The sequence below is a fragment of the Zingiber officinale genome, chromosome 1B (assembly GCF_018446385.1).
Source record: "Zingiber officinale cultivar Zhangliang chromosome 1B, Zo_v1.1, whole genome shotgun sequence".
NCBI classification, from domain to species: Eukaryota; Viridiplantae; Streptophyta; class Magnoliopsida; order Zingiberales; family Zingiberaceae; genus Zingiber; species Zingiber officinale.
In genome coordinates, this window is record NC_055986.1 from 149,328,379 (window position 1) to 149,346,097 (window position 17,719).

Consider the following 17,719-nt stretch of genomic DNA (forward strand, 5'->3'; position numbering starts at 1 on the left):
TTTTGAGAAAAAGTAATAGAAAAAAGATTAAGGAGACCAGTGACCGAAAATCAATTTGAGGTCAACAATAGAAGCTATACATATTCTTAGATAATTAATTGAAAAATATCGGGAGCAAAAACAAGATCTACACATGGTATTCATTGACTTAGAAAAAGCTAATGATGAAACACTATAAGGGAAAGATTTTAAGCTTTGTAGATTAAAGACAGAATATATGGAATTTAAGTTTAGCAATATTAGAAGTAATGAGACAATTGTTAAGATAGGAGAAGATGAGTTGCCCAGAACTGAGAGATTTAAATATTTAGGATCATTTTTGCAAAATAATGGAGGGATTGAGAGAGATGTTTTACATAGAATACAAGCAGGATGGTTGAAATGGAAGGGAGTGTCGAAATACCTCTAAAACTTAAAGGTAAGTTTTATAAAATCGTAGTTAGACCTGCTATGTTATATGAAGATGAATGTTGGGTTATGACTCGAACACATGAGCAGAAGATGAGAGTTGCAGAGATGAGGATGTTAAGGCGGATGTGTAGACATATATGATGATGGACAAAAGAAGAAATGAGAGTATTAAAGAGAAAGTCGGAGTTGCATCTATTGAGGAAAAACTTCGAGAGACATATTTAAGATGCTACGGACATGTACTTCGATGACCAATAAATGCTCCAGTCACGCATATCAAACGAGGAAGAGGAAGACCAAAAAAGACTTGGTTAGTAACAATAAAATAAGATAAAATTTATTTAAGTATAGATAATGATATATTAGGAGATAGAGCTCGATGGCGTAAAAAGATTCATATAATTGACCCCACTTAGTAGGATAAGCCTTGATTGTTGTTGTTGTATCCGTAATTAAAGAGTCACTACGACTCTCGAATAGTATTTTTTAACATTTTAATAATCCAACAACTTATCTCGACATCCTCATCTCTAATTGTACTTAACTACTCCATAAGACCTAGAATGCTCCTTATATTCCAACTATCCGACCTTAATTGGATCGATGGTTACTTCATTAGTAACACTCGTTAAAAGAATAAGGCGTGTAAGAAAGAGAAAATATAATTTCAGCTAGAAAATATAATTAACTAATAAAATCACTACCAATAAAATAATCGACACATGCAAATTTTGGAGTTCATTAAAAATATTTATTAAGTTTCATTAAAAAGAAATCTTCAAAGTAACTAAAAAAAATGTTATACTGAATAAAAACTGCCAGCCACAAATAAAGAATAAGCATATCAAAGTATATTTAACAGTTCTAACCTGCATATGCCAAGGTGTTTCCACTTGGAGACCACCTCACACCAAATGCCCATGTGAAAGAAAGATCAAGTTGGGCAATTTGCTGCTTACAACAATACAGGAAAAATATCAACATAAATATTAAGATTATGTAAATGAATCTTCAAAGCTTTAAATAGCCAAAGGTCAGCAAACTTCTCAATATAGCATGAACTATTTCTTATCTGTTATATCGTTTATTGTGATAAGAGGCTCCTGTTATTGGGTCTATGAAACAACCTTTTTTTTGGGTCATGGTTCCTACAAGTTAAGATTATGGTCCAGCCAGACTAAACAATGGTCCAGTTTTTATCTTTCACTGAACAGCAACAGTGGATCAAATTATGAGATAGAATCTTTAACCAATGTCTAACTACAAAATCTTTAACAAAGGCCCTAACAAATTTGATAGAGTTTTAGAATAAGAAGAAAAAATAGGTTCAGCCAGTTGTATCCACCATTGAGCTCTATGTAATGCTACATCACAAGTTATATGTAATCCTTTAAATTGCAGCTAATTATGTTTTTGAAGGCACATGTATATTTGTTGTCCTTTACCCACTTACGCCTAAGTCTGTTTTATCCACTTGCCAAATCCATTTTTCAATTTTGAACATATTCAAATCATGTCCACCTATCTTCTCTCAATTATCATCTGATATACACCTTCCATCCTTCCATCTTGCAAATAAGAAACAACAATCATCAGAGAATAATCATATAAAATTCATCATCTGGGGGGCAATAGAAGGATAATCATAATCATAATACATACATAGATCACCATGTAAAATCCATGTAGTATACAAGTTACTAACAAGTTATTTATGCATGATAGAATCAATCAAGGAAAACATTACAGTCTCTTTTACAATATAATTGGATATAACGTAGCTAAACAAAAGATAACTAAAAGACCTCATCTATATATTTAAAGGAGGGTTTACAGGGGACACACACATGAATGATTCATGCTCCATGTATTTACTATGCGTATCTTCCCTCCCCTCCTATTTTTATGCTCTAGTAAACTTAGCCTAAGTCATGACAATCAAGTTTGCTGCAGGAGCAGAGTCAAAGGTCATTATTGAGAAATCTAGTTGTTGACAACAATTGAATTTCCATAATAATAGCATAAAAGCATACCTAGCACCCAAAGCAAGAGTACAAACCTCATAGTATTTTCTAAAATCAACCGTCATTTATAATGCATATATAATAAGACTAAATATTGGCAATTTTCTCAATGGACGCACCAGAAGTTTCATTTCTTCCCAATGGGTGCATTTTCTCTTAATGTTATGAATGTAATTTTTTTTCTTTATTGATTTTTTTTGAGGGCTTAAACTTTTATCTTTTTGTACAAATATGAATATCATTGGATTTATAGGAGTGAGATCTATTTGAAAATAGTTTTCAAGTTAAAAGGAGTTATTTTAGGCCATCAAGGTGGTTCTGGCCAAATCACGTCTTGCTGTTCATGAAATACAAATGGGTATGTACGCATTTCTATGAAGACACTGATTTCAATTGTGATTGTACCTTTATATTGACACAGTAGTGCATGAAATACAAACGAGCAAGGAAACTAAAAGAATTATTGAAATTAGTTCAAAGGGAAGATAAAAATCTGTCGATAAATGAATCCCAATTTGTTGAGCGGTACTAATTAGGTCCTGTTCTATAATCTGGTTTGATCTTGTAGTCCTAATAATTCCATACCATGATGTATCTGATATAATAGTAATCAGTGAAAAAAAAAATACTTATACAAACCAGTGAAGTGACTCCATCTCCAATGGTACAAAAATATGAATCATTAGAATATTCGGAACCATTCATGAACATTACTGCAAATATAATTAAAACATTTATGGCTCCCACATAAATAAGAAGTTGTGTAGCAGCCACAAAAAAGGAGTTCGATGAAATATAGAATAAAGATATATCCATTCTTTTCTTCCATAATGTAAACCATCTTAATTTTTTTAATTGATTTTGGAATAGAATAATTCCTAGAAAAATAGACGGGGGTTTAGAGCCTATAGACATTATTACATATATTATACTCTAACTATAACCTCCCCAGCCCTTCTTTTTTTTTAGAATTTATAGGAGTGAGATCTATTTGAAAATATTTTTCATGTTAAAAGGAGTTATTTTAGGCCATCAAGGTGGTTCTGGCCAAATCACTTGGTGGTCAAGGTGGTTTATTTCTATGAAATGGGTATGTACGCATTTCTATGAAGACACTGATTTCAATTGTGATTGTACCTTTATATTGACACAGTAGTGCATGAAATACAAACAAGCATGGATGTGTTCCTAGGACAACATGGATTTCAACTGTAGTCTTACTTTTACATTATGATATGTTTAAGTCTATCAAGGTGGTTTATTTATTCATTTGCATGAAATCCTAAAGTAAGTGCATAGCTGTGTTTGTGGGATGATGTTGATTCCAACTATGGACTTACTTCTGTGTCCTGCTGCATTTAGGTGCATCAAGGTGGTGATGCCTCTTGTGAAAGAGTGGCCGGTTGAACTAAGGGTATTGCGGGGATTTCATAGTAGAAAGTGCTCCCTTTAGAAAGAAATGAAACTCAAGGCATCCATTCGAAAAATCCCAGCTTCAAATGCGCCCTTTAGAAAGACATGAAGCTTAGGGTGCCCATTAGGAAAATTCCCAACTTTGAGTGCACCCTTTAAGAAATTTGCCCTAAATATTTGGACAAGTCAACAAAAAAATTGAATGGACCAAAACCAATGATGTGTGCCTTTAATTTAATTTATCAGTACTTTTATTGTTACAAGTAGCAACTACAGACTAAGGTAATTTATACCATAAATTCAAATTCAAGAGATACCACATGCCAACATCTAGTTAGGTAGCAAAGATGAATCCTTCAATGCATGCAAAATAATTGATGCAGCTATAGACTAAGGTAAATGCAGCCATAGATTAAGGTAATTCATTCCACATATTCAAATTCAAGAGATGCCACATGCTAAGTGCTGGTTGGACAGAAAAGATCAATCTGTCAATGCATGTCAAGAAGCCTTCACTATGTATCAAAAATAAATAGATAAATAAATAACAAGTTCACCAAAACAACTAGATTACAAAAGTACTTGCACATAAATCTTTCTGCAATGTCCGTACTCCCACAAAAACATCCATGAGAAAGATAATTATCAATCAGGCACTATAGTAGTAACTGGAGATATTTTAATAACCTCAAAATTTACTAATCAATCTAGTGAATAAAACAACTAAATAACGAACCTCTCCAAATTTTACATCACCAGAAGCACCTGATCCTGATCCTTTCCAAGGAAAAAAATTTAATCCTGAGTCTCTGTTACAATCAAACAAATTCAAGTAATTGTCACCCAATTTAAAATAAAGATATATATTTTCACTGAGCACTGTACAGACCTTGAATCCACACCTTTGATGAAAGTAGAAAACACCCTACATTTTCCATCAGTAGATGTTGTTGCAAGAAGAATCTGTAATCATAGCTGGAGTCAATCGAGCTCTGAAACTTGATGATGACAGCCATCAAGGTTCTTTTTGTTTCAAAAGTAAAGAAATATCAATAGGCATGCTGTAGATTCCCTAAGATGTGCTAATATAGCAAGATGCCAGATGTTCTAAGCACACCTTCCCCTCTTTACATGTTTCTTGGCCACAATGTAACTGAAGTCATAACAATGACATAGACAAGCAAAATCAAGCATAAACCACTAGCAATTTTAGAATACATAAAATCTTCTGGCAATATGATATGAATATAGAAGTCTAAATGCTATGCCACGTGTTCCAAAATCAATGCTAAGATATGGTGATTGCCTGATATCAGAAAAACTAATAATTAGCATTTCTTCTCTCTCTGACATGAAGCTATAATTTGTTTTTTTATTTAACAGTCTTTAAGCTATTGGTTTACAAAATCAGGACCATCTAGCTGTAACATTCTGAAAACACAGGCATACTAAGAATTTTCATCTATGCCTCTCTTCTTAGTTCTTACACTCTTTCATTATCAACATATAGTCATTTTGCACATCATTCAAATATGCAAAAATTTCACACACAAAGGATAAGGAATGACAAATTTTAAAATTTTCTTGATCTTCTTATATCTTATGTAGCTATCCAATATGACGCACAGAACTGATGATCACTTTATCTCTGGTTCTTTTACTCCCTTATTTTCTTGTTCGCCTCTTAGGAAAATAGATCTTAAAGGAAGCTTTCAAGTTGTTAATCTAATTTAGGATTATAGAAAAGTTTTGGAAGAAGTTTGATTTAATTTGGTTGGTAAAGTCTCTAAGTTGTTAATCTAATATAGATTATAGAGAAGTTTTGGTAGAAATTTGATTTGATTTGGATGGTTTGATAGTTTGTTATTTGTAATTTGTAATTTGATTTATTTCCTAGTTTAATTTTTATTAGGTATAGTTATTTCTTTTATTGAAGGGGACCTTGGTGCAATAGTAAAGTTGTTGTCATGATGCAAAATGCAAGATAAGACTGCGTACAATAGATCCAATATGATTTGACCCTTAAGTGGCACCTTGCATGAAACATCATGCACTAGACTACCCTTTATAGTTATTTCTTTTCTTGTTGTTTTTAGTTTATTTACAAGTTTATCAAGGTTGGAGTCTGAATTTTCCCATATTAACCAATATTTTAACTGATAATAATTTTATAAGATTATTTATCTTTTGTGTTGCATCAATATGTGTGAATTTTGAACCCTTTTATGTTGCCTTATTGGATTTCTAACCTAACCTTAAGATTTTAATTCAATATTCTCATTCTTTATAGCTTATTTAATGTTCACAGCAAAAGAATAAAAATTAATGATATACCAAAACCAAAAGAAAATGTCTACCCATCCACTCATGTATTTCCAAATAATGAACTTTCAGCTACCATCAAAGGTTTTAAATCACATTCTAAGTAGAAAGCTTTGATGTTCACCTCAATGAGATGGTTCCGATACCATGCCGGAGTGTCAAATTATAGTGTCGGCAACAAATTAGAGCCAGAAAAAGGGATGAAGAAAAAGATGAAAAAATAAAGTTTAAAATATGATTCCACATTGGAGTTCTTATTGAAATAGTACAGTTTTGACACTGCTTCGCTTTGTGTTACTTCTGAGCTTTGGCATGCATCATACCATGTGTAGATTTAATTTAAATGGGTTTTATTCTTTAATACACTTTTATTTAATTTATTTACTTATTAAAATAAAGCTATACCAAGCATATAGCTAATTGAATAACTTTTTTGTAGCAATAAAATGTATTAATCCTCGACAAATTTGGGCACCTGTTAAAGTATCTCAAGAAGAATTAAGATGGCTTTTACTCATTTTATCATCTATAGATTTTCTATTTTTTAACAAAATATATTAATTTTAAAATTGAATTAAAAATAAATTTACTCATTTTTATTTTAATTCATGTAAGAAGAATTCATATAAGTTTTACTTCTTAATATACTTCCCGTTCATTTGTTTACTTATAAAATAATACAGTAGAGATTTGATAATCAATTGCTATAGAATTTTAAAGAAGCAAACAACAAAAGGATAATAAACTTGAATTTATCTCGACTCATGCTAAAAGGTGTGCAATGTGTCAAAACACAAGCTACACAATATAGATTACTCATGTCAATTAAGATCAAATTTTGTTAATTTATTGAAATGGTATGTTTAGCTAGTGTCAACTGACATGATATGAAATTTCAAACTATGCCACCAACTATAAGATTCTTAAAGATCAACATTAAATTCAAGAATGCTCTAATTATATTATAAATGCTAAAACTTAAGTATTCAGGTATACTTCGAGGTTCACTCTGCTAACACATGGCAACATCTCCGTCATTGATGGTATAAAAAGTGTCACTTCAATCTTCAATTAAATAGAAAGTATAGTATCCTCTTTTAATCAATGAAAAAATTAAAAGAAATACATCTCTCTCCTCCCCTCTCGTGAACGTAACAAATAGGATGGAGAATTGGGATGGCGAAACTGCCTCCTTCACGGTGATGACTGTCATTTATGACTTGCCGAATAAATGTTGCAAGTTGTGTCACCAACAAATCGAGATAAGTTGAGCCACTTGCATATTGAGACAAGTTACTTCATTGTTTTTTAGATCACTGCTTTGGAACTATTAGATTGTTGACACGATGAAAGAAGTTGAGAGACCGTTCATTCCCTAGATTGAAACAGCACGATGGTTTTCAATCGAATGTTGCATGACTAACCAATAGTGAGCAGTGGCTCATTTGTTTCCAAGTTTAATTTATTCACATACCATGTCACTAACTCACTTTCAAAGTTACAAGGGTGAATAGGTAAACATCTCCATACAAAATCAAGCATGCTATTGACACTAAGATCAAAACAGATTTAAAGATGTGTGCATATGCACACCGGCATGATCCCTACATGTGTATGATCAACATCTCCTACATGTTAATGGCAAAATAAATTCAAGATTTAATTCTTGCATGCATGGCTTGCATGAACTAATTCATCTATGAATGTCAATGAGTAGCGATGCTAACTATATCTCTGCATGTGAAATTATGGGCTTACTTTTGGTGAATAAAATTTTTTTTTGCATGACATGAATGCGAGTCAACATGCATGCATGATCTCCTATATAAGAGTTAACAAAATAATTCTTCCATGAACTAATCTACTAATCTTCAACTGCAATAATTGGCAATGTTGGACGACATCTACAATTGCAAAATTATGGGTATTTTTCTCTCTACATAAGAGTCTTTTTTTTCTCTCTACTTACCTTGTGAAGAGATGGATGCAAAAAAAAAAATAAAAGAAAAAAGAAAAAAAAACATCCATAAAGAGGTTTAAGTGGTATTTTTTTTAACCTCTATTTACCTTCATGGATTGATAAGGGGAAAGAAATTATGAATAAAGGAGGAAAAAGATTAACAAAGAAGAAAAATTAATGGATGAAAGAGGGAAAAATATTAAGGAAAAATAAATAGAGAAAAGAATTATCTATTTAAAATATTTGGCCTAAAGTTAAAAAAATGTTGCGACTCCGGAAGCGGTGACCAGGTTACAACATCCACTGTGACCTTGCGGAGCCTCCCACGGGATTGTGGCAGCCATTGCGACCTCACGAAGCCACCGTGAGTTGCGATGCCAGTACTGCTTCAGTGAGCAGAATGATAAATTCTCGTATCGACTGGCATGGGTTGGTACTTAAACCTTAGTATTACTTATCGTTTTTTCCATTTGAAGTGTGACTTAAATTGTAACTGTTAACATCCGATGTGCACAATAGAGTTTGGTAGACCTATAGGTATAACATTTCCATAATTGTTCATAATTGCTTTCATGTTCACATTCACTAACGTAACATTGACTTTGATGTTCTGTGTTTTGGAACAACTTTCTTAGTGTAGCTATGGAAGGATTGCTGGCACTTCGTCAGTTTTCTTGTTTTTAGGCTAGGATTATGGAAGATATTGTTTGCGTTTTCATATATGTGAAACTTTGATATAATATTAATAAGAAAACTTAAAGTGTGTTAGTACTTACAAACCCAGCTACTTAAACTAAATTAAATATTCTTGCATAATTTAGTTCCTCATTAAGGTTACTTGAAATGGATATTTTAAAAGAATTATCTTTTTCAAATGCGTCCAATTAGCTACATCTATTATACAATGTTTCACCATTTTGAATTGATATGATTCCACTTACAAATTGGCTAAAATAAAAGTTGTAAAGGAAGTTATATATGTTCTTACTTTCTCTCTCTATAATTTGTACTTGATCATTTTTTCTATTTTAGTAAAATAATATAAGATTTATTTTCTATAATTTAATATTGATAATGCAACATGTTCACAATCCACATAGTACATTTATGACATAACTTAGAGCGACGAGTCACACTAATATACCTAGGAAGCAAAAAAACTAAATGTTCAGAGAAAAAGTACCATCTGTATTATGAGCATAACCTTGAAGAGATGAGAAAAAATTCCATGACAAATATCAGCAAACATAATAACAAACTTACATTATTGGGATGCCATGCAACACTTGTAACAGAGGAATTATGCTTTTTTCGTATAAGCTTGCTGACCCACCTGAATGTAAGCAAACAATAATTCAGAGAGAAAGCAAACCCCTAACAGCAAGGAGATCAAATCTGGTTAGATAATGAACCATTATATGGCTAAGAATTCCATTGACATTAGACTATAAACGAGGACTGAATGAGAATAAATTAAGTTTTATCGAACAGAGTAAAAAAACTAGACAGTTCTCTAGATTTTCATGTTTTGCATCGTACAATGCACCAAATATACTCTTAGCATCAACCTTGTTAATAGCTCTATCTAGATGCAATAATTAACTGACAACAGATATCAGAGTAACAGTTTTACTGCAATGTGATTCGGGATGAGAAGAATCAAAAATAAGGTTATTGCTTTGATCTACCAAACTACAAGTTTACTAATATCACTAGTAGTATACAGGTGCTCCCTTTAGTCTCCAAAGACTAGAAATGGTAACAGACAAGAGTGGAATAATGAGTGGAGCAGTGGAGGAGAATAGGTTCATGAGATCTGCATCTCACAACAAATTAAAGTGTGCCTTTTCTCTTCATTAACAACTTTATGGGTGTGGTAGAGCCAATTAGCAGGAGACACTAGATCCATGGACCATGCACCTCAGGTGTGCTAGGTCACATGTTGTGGGTTGCTATAGTGCATTGTTTTTGGTGGGGGTGAACACAAGAGGCATTTCGAGGACCTAAACAAGATGATGTTATTCATAAACCAAGCAAGCTCAGTCAAGCTTGACTGTGTTCAAGCTTATTTATTTGAAAATAAACAAGCTTGAGCCAAGTTAACTGAGCTCAATATTTTGTGTTCAAACTTATTTACTAAAAGCTTACCAAGCTTGAGCATTTACTAAGTTCAAGTTAACACAGGGATGCCCTTAAATTAAAACTTTAATCCAACAAATAAAACTTACAGCATTGTCTCATTTTACATATATTATAGACAATTTATGACCATACAGTTAATAAAATATCATCATAAATATATTCATGTAAAAAAGTATTATAAATATAAATATTTATTATTTATGATACATTTGGAAAAAAAAATTAAATAACATGATTGTCAATGAACCTAAAACAATTTTGGCGAAAAGTTTATTATGAACACTGTTCATGAACATTAATAATGTGAGCTCAATATAGTCCAAGCTTGTTCATTTATCTTGCTAAACTTAAAAACAATGTTCAACTTTGTTTGTTTTTATTTTATTTATTTTTTCATATTGATCATAGACATAAATGAACTCTTACTGAGCTAAGTGTGACTCGGTTCATCATTCGCAACACTATTAGTTCTCATGTTGAAAAAAAATCCAAGAGGCAGGGGCAAACTACACCAAGTCAATAGTTTTAATTTTGCGTTAGTGGACCTGCTCACCACATTAACACTCTAGTTAGGTTAAGAAGTCTAAATGAGTACCCACGTAAGCTACAAACATAATTAGAATCAAGGTATTAAAAGGAGATTTCAAACGGTCAACCTCTTGCCTAATGCGTAGGGAATAGGTAGAGATGCCTAAGCAAGGGCCTAAGTTTTGAAATTAAAATAATATTAAAATATATTTAAAAAATTAAATTAAGAGTGTCCTATATATATATATATATATATAACAACATCCTTAATCAATTAAATCAACTTTACAAGTATAGATAATTAATAGATAAACAAGCACTATACTCTGAGAGTGAAATATTTTATATTTCACATTGTAACCAAGAAAACAAAAATCACAAAAAAAAAATACATAAATTATAGCCATAAATTTAAATTGAAAAAAAAAATCAAACAAAGAACATAGCTAGTTTATAAATAACATCATGTTACAATAGAAGAAATAACTAATCTTAAATAAACTAGCAATTTATAAATAATAATAATAATAATAATAAAAATTTTCCCCTTAAATGTACTTGGATTGCTAGGCAAATTGTTTTGACTACTTTTTAAAAAGGTTGATTGACAAAGACGGCCTAGCCACTAGGTGAAGCAATCCCTAGGTGAAACCGCCTAGAGGTGGCTGTTTTTAGAGTATGACAAGAATAATTATCCATGGAAGAATTTATAGAGGTCACATTAGAGCATGGTTTAAATTTCGATCTGTGCAGATAGGACTGCCAGAACGATACGATTTCAGTATCATGCCGTGCCGATACAGTTTTGATATTTTTTTATTTATATATAGTAATTATTAGATAAATATGTTTATTGTGCATAATTTTAAAATAAGTTGCATATTGATTTTATATAAGTTGTTTGAACAACTTAATATGGTTAGAAAAAATAATTAAATATAGTTTTCTTTAAAGATATATTAATTACTCGAATTAAAATTGATACATCATAATTATATAAATTAATTGTTTATTCATTTAATTAATTATTAGTTTAAATCTTATATATTTAAAATAGTAAAAAAATCAAAATATCAATTAAACAATAAAAAAATATTAAATAATAATAAAAAATTATGAGAATATAAATATTTTTATTAGATTTTTTTAAAAAAAATTTAGAATTTTTAAATAAATTTAAAACAATAAAAAAGAATTGTTTATAATATCAATTAATATGTTTTTTAATTTTAACTATATTTTTGTATATTTTATAGGAATAATTTAATTAGGATTTATAAAAACCTATTCAAAATATCACACACTTGGGAATTGTTTAATTAATCAAGTCTTTTTTTTTGCAACAGTGATCCCGCGAGGCGTGAGTTGCGAGTCCCGCAAGCGCGGCTCGCGCCACACTTCTGCCGGCGGCAAAGGTGTCGCCTGATACTTCCGGCGGAGGCATCGTGTGACTCTTCCAATGCTCGTGGAGGCGTCGCGCAACGCTACCGCTAGAGGCGTCGCGGGACGCTTCTAGTGGTGCCAGAAACATCGCGCAACGCCTCCACTACCGCCGTCCTGCAATGCTTCACGGAGGTGTCCATTGCAGGCGGATGACGAAGGTGAAATTTGTCCGCCTGTTGTGCCGGTTTCACTTTCTCACCGGAAAGGTAAATTCCGACGGTTTCAAGCAGCACGGCTTGGCACTTCAAACCATGCATTAGAGGCATTAGTGGCTAAAAATAAAAGTTCACAATTCAAACAAAACCAGGATGTCCACTTTGGATGAAACATGCTTTGGGAGTTTATTATCATCACCACTTAAATTGCTATAGTCTAAACAAAATGAATAGAATATACCCATCAAATGCAATTCCATGAATATCATAGATTCCCCACGCTAATTCAATGAGCAAATGTTAAGCTAAATGGTCCAAAGAAGCATAGAATACTATGTTAAAGGGCAATCCAGTACACGAAGCTCCTGCCAATATGGGATTCCAATGAAGGATCTATTGTACAGAACATTACATTGCAAGAGATTGTTTACGCGAATCAAACCCATGGTCACACGACAACAACTTTATCGTTGCGCCAAGGCTCCCCTTCAAAAAAAAGGTAGATCCGCTACCTTAGCGGCCCCCCTAGTGCCGGCCCCCAAGGTTCCCCTTCAAGATAGAACACTAGGTTGTCAAAGAATATATTAGATGCACATCCAATATACTAGTTCTTTATTAACACATTAATGCATGGAAAAATATGAAAGCCAATTACCAATTATTCTCTTGTTCATAGTAGCATATGCAAACAGTTTTAGCACCACTTCCGACAGCAAACTTGTTTTCTGAGATGTCAAAGATGAGTCAGAAAAGTAAGAAAACAAATACTAAGTTATACCTAAATATCAGAAAAATCACCCATCTGTCTTTTCAAACATAAGAACAAAAAGGCAACTGTTTTATACTGATTCAAGTCTACAATAAACAGTATATTTAAAACTTTAATATTTAAACAAAAAGTTTGTTATCTCATAATAACTGTTTTAGGTTTGTCCACTTTCTCCACAGGATGACAAAACTATAACCTATATTACATTAAAAATAGACCCCAGAGCAAGCTTACATACATTCTAGATAAATTATTCTCTACAGGTGTGTGCACCTCACCTTCTCATACTATCTTTCTCCAGTTGATGTACCTAGTAGCTGCCTACTTTGGTGTGAAGAACACTAATTTGCTAGGAATCATTAGACATGTAGTTGATAAAATTCACACTATAAGTCTTTCACCAAAGATACCAAAATGACTTTGGAAATTGCAATGAGTAGCGATGATGGATTTTGTAGACGTCTAGAGGTCTAATGTTAGAAATGGCAAGATTTATAAGTACACAAGGTATTAAGTGCTAAAAGTCACCATAGATCAAGAAATGCAACAACTTAATCTTCTGCATCAATAATGAAATTCAAGAAGCTGCACTAGAAATTATGTTATACTGATGGTAACATTTTTCAATCTCGTGTTTCAAATAGGTCCAGTTGTCAAAATAAATAAACAAATAAATTTAAAACACTATGAAGGCAACTAAATCACTTATCTCCACGTAGAAATGACCAACAAAACATTCATCATCAGTAATGGAAAAACTAAGAAAACATTGAAATATGCCATCTTATCCTAGTACCTTTTGGACTCCATTGGACACAAAGTGCAGCACGATTAAGCCTGAGAATGACAAGGGTGGGCACCCACTCTGATGCTTCTTGATTCCATACATATCTAAAATATGAAGCATAGAAAATAACAAAATCTAGATTATATTCTTATCTATCATGCAAAAAAAATATAAAAAAGTATTATAAAAATATACTTACGAGTTACGATCATGCGAAACAGTTACAATTTTGTTAGTTTTTATGCTCCAATCTATTCCAGATACAATTTGATCATGCTGTAAAAACAAGGACAGGGAAGCAAGGCTATGAACATTGGACTGAGACAACAAACACTTTACATTCAAAACATTAAATAGAGAGAATCATCAATAGTTACAATTTGGCCCATATCTGTCAATATTTCTCACAATTCATTGGTCTTCCATACCCTTTTTTTGCATCCTTGCTCAGTTTGGATGCAGTTTTAATATCATAAACAGTACAAAGACATGTAACAAAAGACTTAAGCGAGCAGTTATAAAAGTACACAACTGGCAATATAAATATAGAGAAAATTTCATTCAGCCACCAGACTATTACTTTGTTTTTCAAAATGCCTTATAGTTCCAATATTGTTCTTTTACCCTTCACAATTTCATAAGGGTTGTCAATTTACCCCTCTGCAGTAACAATAGTGGAGCAGATGAATTCAGAAGGAAAAAATGCTAATGGCAAATTCATCCCACACTTGTTAATGGCAGAAGGGTTAATTGACAATGATTATAAAAATGTGGGAGTAAGATAACAATAGTGAAAGTACACCGCATTCTAGAGAAAAGAATTAAGCTTCTAAGTGCATATGTAAAAGATGTAAAACATTAACAAGCTATGTTTCTCCCAAATGTTTGGGTCAACTCCAAAATTATATGCATGAATAAGATCATGATTTCAGTTAATCAATTTTAAGCATCTTAAACCTTATAGAGTAAAACTCATTGCCTTTTCCATTTTAATAATTCAGTGACTACAAATGCACATTTAGTGCATATCTAAAAGATGTAAATCATCGACATCAACAAGCTAAATTTCTCCCAATTATCGAGGGTTGATTACACACATCTTATACCTCCATTGAGCTCTACATAAGACTATAAAACTCATAATTCTACAAATCAATTAAATCATTTTTTGTTGCATTAACTCTTTTCTCTTTGATTTACCACATATTCCTTCCACTCCAATTATCCAGCTCCTCTAATTATAGAATCTCTTGATCGCCATCAAACCATCTGAAAGATGTAAGTCAAATTACAATAACTGGAATGTGCTGAAATCCATTATCTCATGTAACTTGGCACCCTAATGAAGGTCTTATAACAGTCCAACCAAAAACTCGCAGTCAAAACCCACAACTATAAACAAAAGGAGAAGGGTTCCAAGAGTCCTAATAAGATGGTCAAATATATTAGGAAGCAGACAAAGACAAATACCTTTTGGAGAACATGTATCCTCTCCCACTTTTCGCCAAAGAATTTGTAGATATGCACCTCATGGTTATTGGGACAAAATGCAACCACTGTACATCGAAATGGTAAATTATGACTACTATAAAGCAAGTTGTTAAAAGAAATAAACCAAAGGCCATTGAGTATGGAATACAAAACTAATGCTAAGTTAAGGGAAATAATGGTGTAGGAGTTCACTTCTATCTGTATGTCCAATACTATCAACGCTATCTATTGATTTACTTGGCCCACACCTATGTTCTACCTTCTCATTGGAAAATACAACATTGCACCACCATTTGAAAATAGAAATACCTCCTATTTAATGAAAAATACAAAATTGATGAATAATCATTTATCTTAACCATCAGAATTAAGCATACGAATCTAATCATTAGAATTGTTAACTAATGAGGAGTAAGTATTGAATAAAAAAATCTCTTTTGTGGAAATTCGAGCCTATCAATGAAAAGAATACTGAACATGTTCGATATTGCATAAAATTTCTCACAAAATCGAACATCTACATTATCATCTATTGTAGTTTTATAACTAAGAAAACCAAATTTCCAAAGTGAAAAACATCTTGAAACATGTTTGACTTTTTTAACTGTATAATTTCAAAATAAATTAATAAAAGGCACACTTTGTTAATAAGGAAGTATTTACTAATTAATAAGTTAGTAATTAAATGGTCGTTCTGAAGGGAAACATTATCCATATACAAAGAAGAGCCACACCAGTGTTTTATAAATTTATCATCCAAAAGAAAACAATGGGACACATTTGCATGTATCTTCTATTTCTTTTTCATTTTGTTGATTCTCTCTTTGGCATTGAAAGCCTTTATCATGCACTTCCATCAAAGTACTGATAGGCCTAAGGAGTAATAACAAAAGTATTCAAGGCCAATTTATCCAACTAAATCCATATGCTGGATTGAAAACTTCACTATGTAGCATCCCTGTCATCTAATTTTTAGTTTTTCTCACTGCTACTTTAATATTTAACTAATTTAACAAACTTCTCAATCAACATTGTCCAAGTGAACTAATATCCCAACATAATCAAGTCATTTAAAATTATATATCATGCAATTGATATATCATCATTGAATTGTATTTGTCCCAACTATTTGAGTCGACTACATTAATATTATCTTTCATTCAGATGTATACAACAATCATCACTAGTACCATCCAAATCAATTAAATAGTTTTTAATCCATCAGCAGAATAAAAAAAAATTAAAACAACCAGACACTCAGATTTCCATGAGTCCATGAGTGTATTAATTTGGTACTTGGGAAATCAATCTCACGTAAAGTGGTCTGAGGTTTTGTCCTGTTTACAACGTTGAATTGATTTTTTTGAACCATTATAGTCTCAAAAATGCTAAAGGTGCTCATAAATAATAATGAAAAAAACACATCAAGGAATGAACCAAATATTGCAAACAAAAAATGAACAAATTTGAGATTTTCTCTTACTAAGCTGGTTATTTGGGGGTAAACATGATATCCATGAGAAACAACGAGGCATGCATATTCCATTTACTCTAAGAAGAAAAGCAAAGTAGGCACATTAGCATTTAGATGAGATAAAAAGAAACCGGCTTTTCATGCACCATGGTTGAAGCAAAAACACTAGGTGAAAAAGAAAAGTATTCCCACAAGGGAAATCGCGCGAGTCAATTGCTATCTCATCCCCTTAAGATGGAGACCCACAAGTCAAAAGACGCACCAATAAGATAATCGGGGTAGGTCAGCAATTAGCATCGATTCGCAAATTATCATAGAGGCAGCTGCCAAAAGGGAAGAATGACTAACCAAAAGAAAACTAATGCTATAGCAGACGCTCCCATGACGGGAGGCTATTCCCGGATCTCCCGGAAGATGAAATCTAGGATGAAAGGAAATGAATGTATTCCTAAACGGAGCATGAATGAATAATTACTGGATCGATCAGGACTCCATGCGTGGCAGGTGATGCACTGCGCGAACTGATGTATCGCAACCGCCGCCATGCCCTAAATCGTGTTTCCGCCCCACCTTTTCCCCCTCCAACTGCTAAATCTTTCCCTTTCTCCGTTCTCCGATTGAGAGAGTGAAAATTCAGAATGGATGGGTAGATCCAAATCTTTGAGTAACTCGTGCAAGAAGGAGAAGTGGGGGAAGTTCGAAAGCTATCTTCTCCTCTAATTGTGAAAAGCAAAAGTCAGACTTCAACATCTAAAATAAAATTAACATTTACTGGTATTCACCAAAATCACCCCACGTTA

The 17,719-nt window shown here is 32.4% G+C and overlaps 1 protein-coding gene across 1 annotated transcript; it reads right to left on the bottom strand.

Moving 5' to 3' along the window:
• Nucleotides 1–1,216: 1,216 nt before the first annotated feature.
• Nucleotides 1,217–17,661, bottom strand: LOC121984771 (actin-related protein 2/3 complex subunit 1A-like). The gene is made up of 9 exons (XM_042537903.1): nucleotides 17,395–17,661; nucleotides 15,425–15,510; nucleotides 14,154–14,230; nucleotides 13,964–14,058; nucleotides 13,054–13,123; nucleotides 9,394–9,463; nucleotides 4,738–4,811; nucleotides 4,585–4,657; nucleotides 1,217–1,362 (listed from the first exon to the last, which is right to left on the bottom strand). The coding sequence occupies exons 1-9, from the start codon at nucleotides 17,462–17,464 to the stop codon at nucleotides 1,276–1,278; spliced, it is 702 nt and encodes a 233-aa protein (XP_042393837.1). The 5' UTR covers nucleotides 17,465–17,661; the 3' UTR covers nucleotides 1,217–1,275.
• Nucleotides 17,662–17,719: the final 58 nt, after the last annotated feature.

What these genes read in the sequence shown, in the direction of transcription:
- LOC121984771 (XM_042537903.1), bottom strand. Translation starts at nt 17,464, where the DNA reads ATGGCGGCGGTTGCGATACATCAGTTCGCGCAGTGCATCACCTGCCAC. An exon ending in GGATACATGTTCTCCAAAAG is followed by an intron (nt 14,231 to 15,424) that starts GTATTTGTCTTT and finishes TTGTTTTTACAG; the next exon opens with CATGATCAAATTGTATCTGG. An exon ending in TGTCCAATGGAGTCCAAAAG is followed by an intron (nt 13,124 to 13,963) that starts GTACTAGGATAA and finishes TTGACATCTCAG; the next exon opens with AAAACAAGTTTGCTGTCGGA.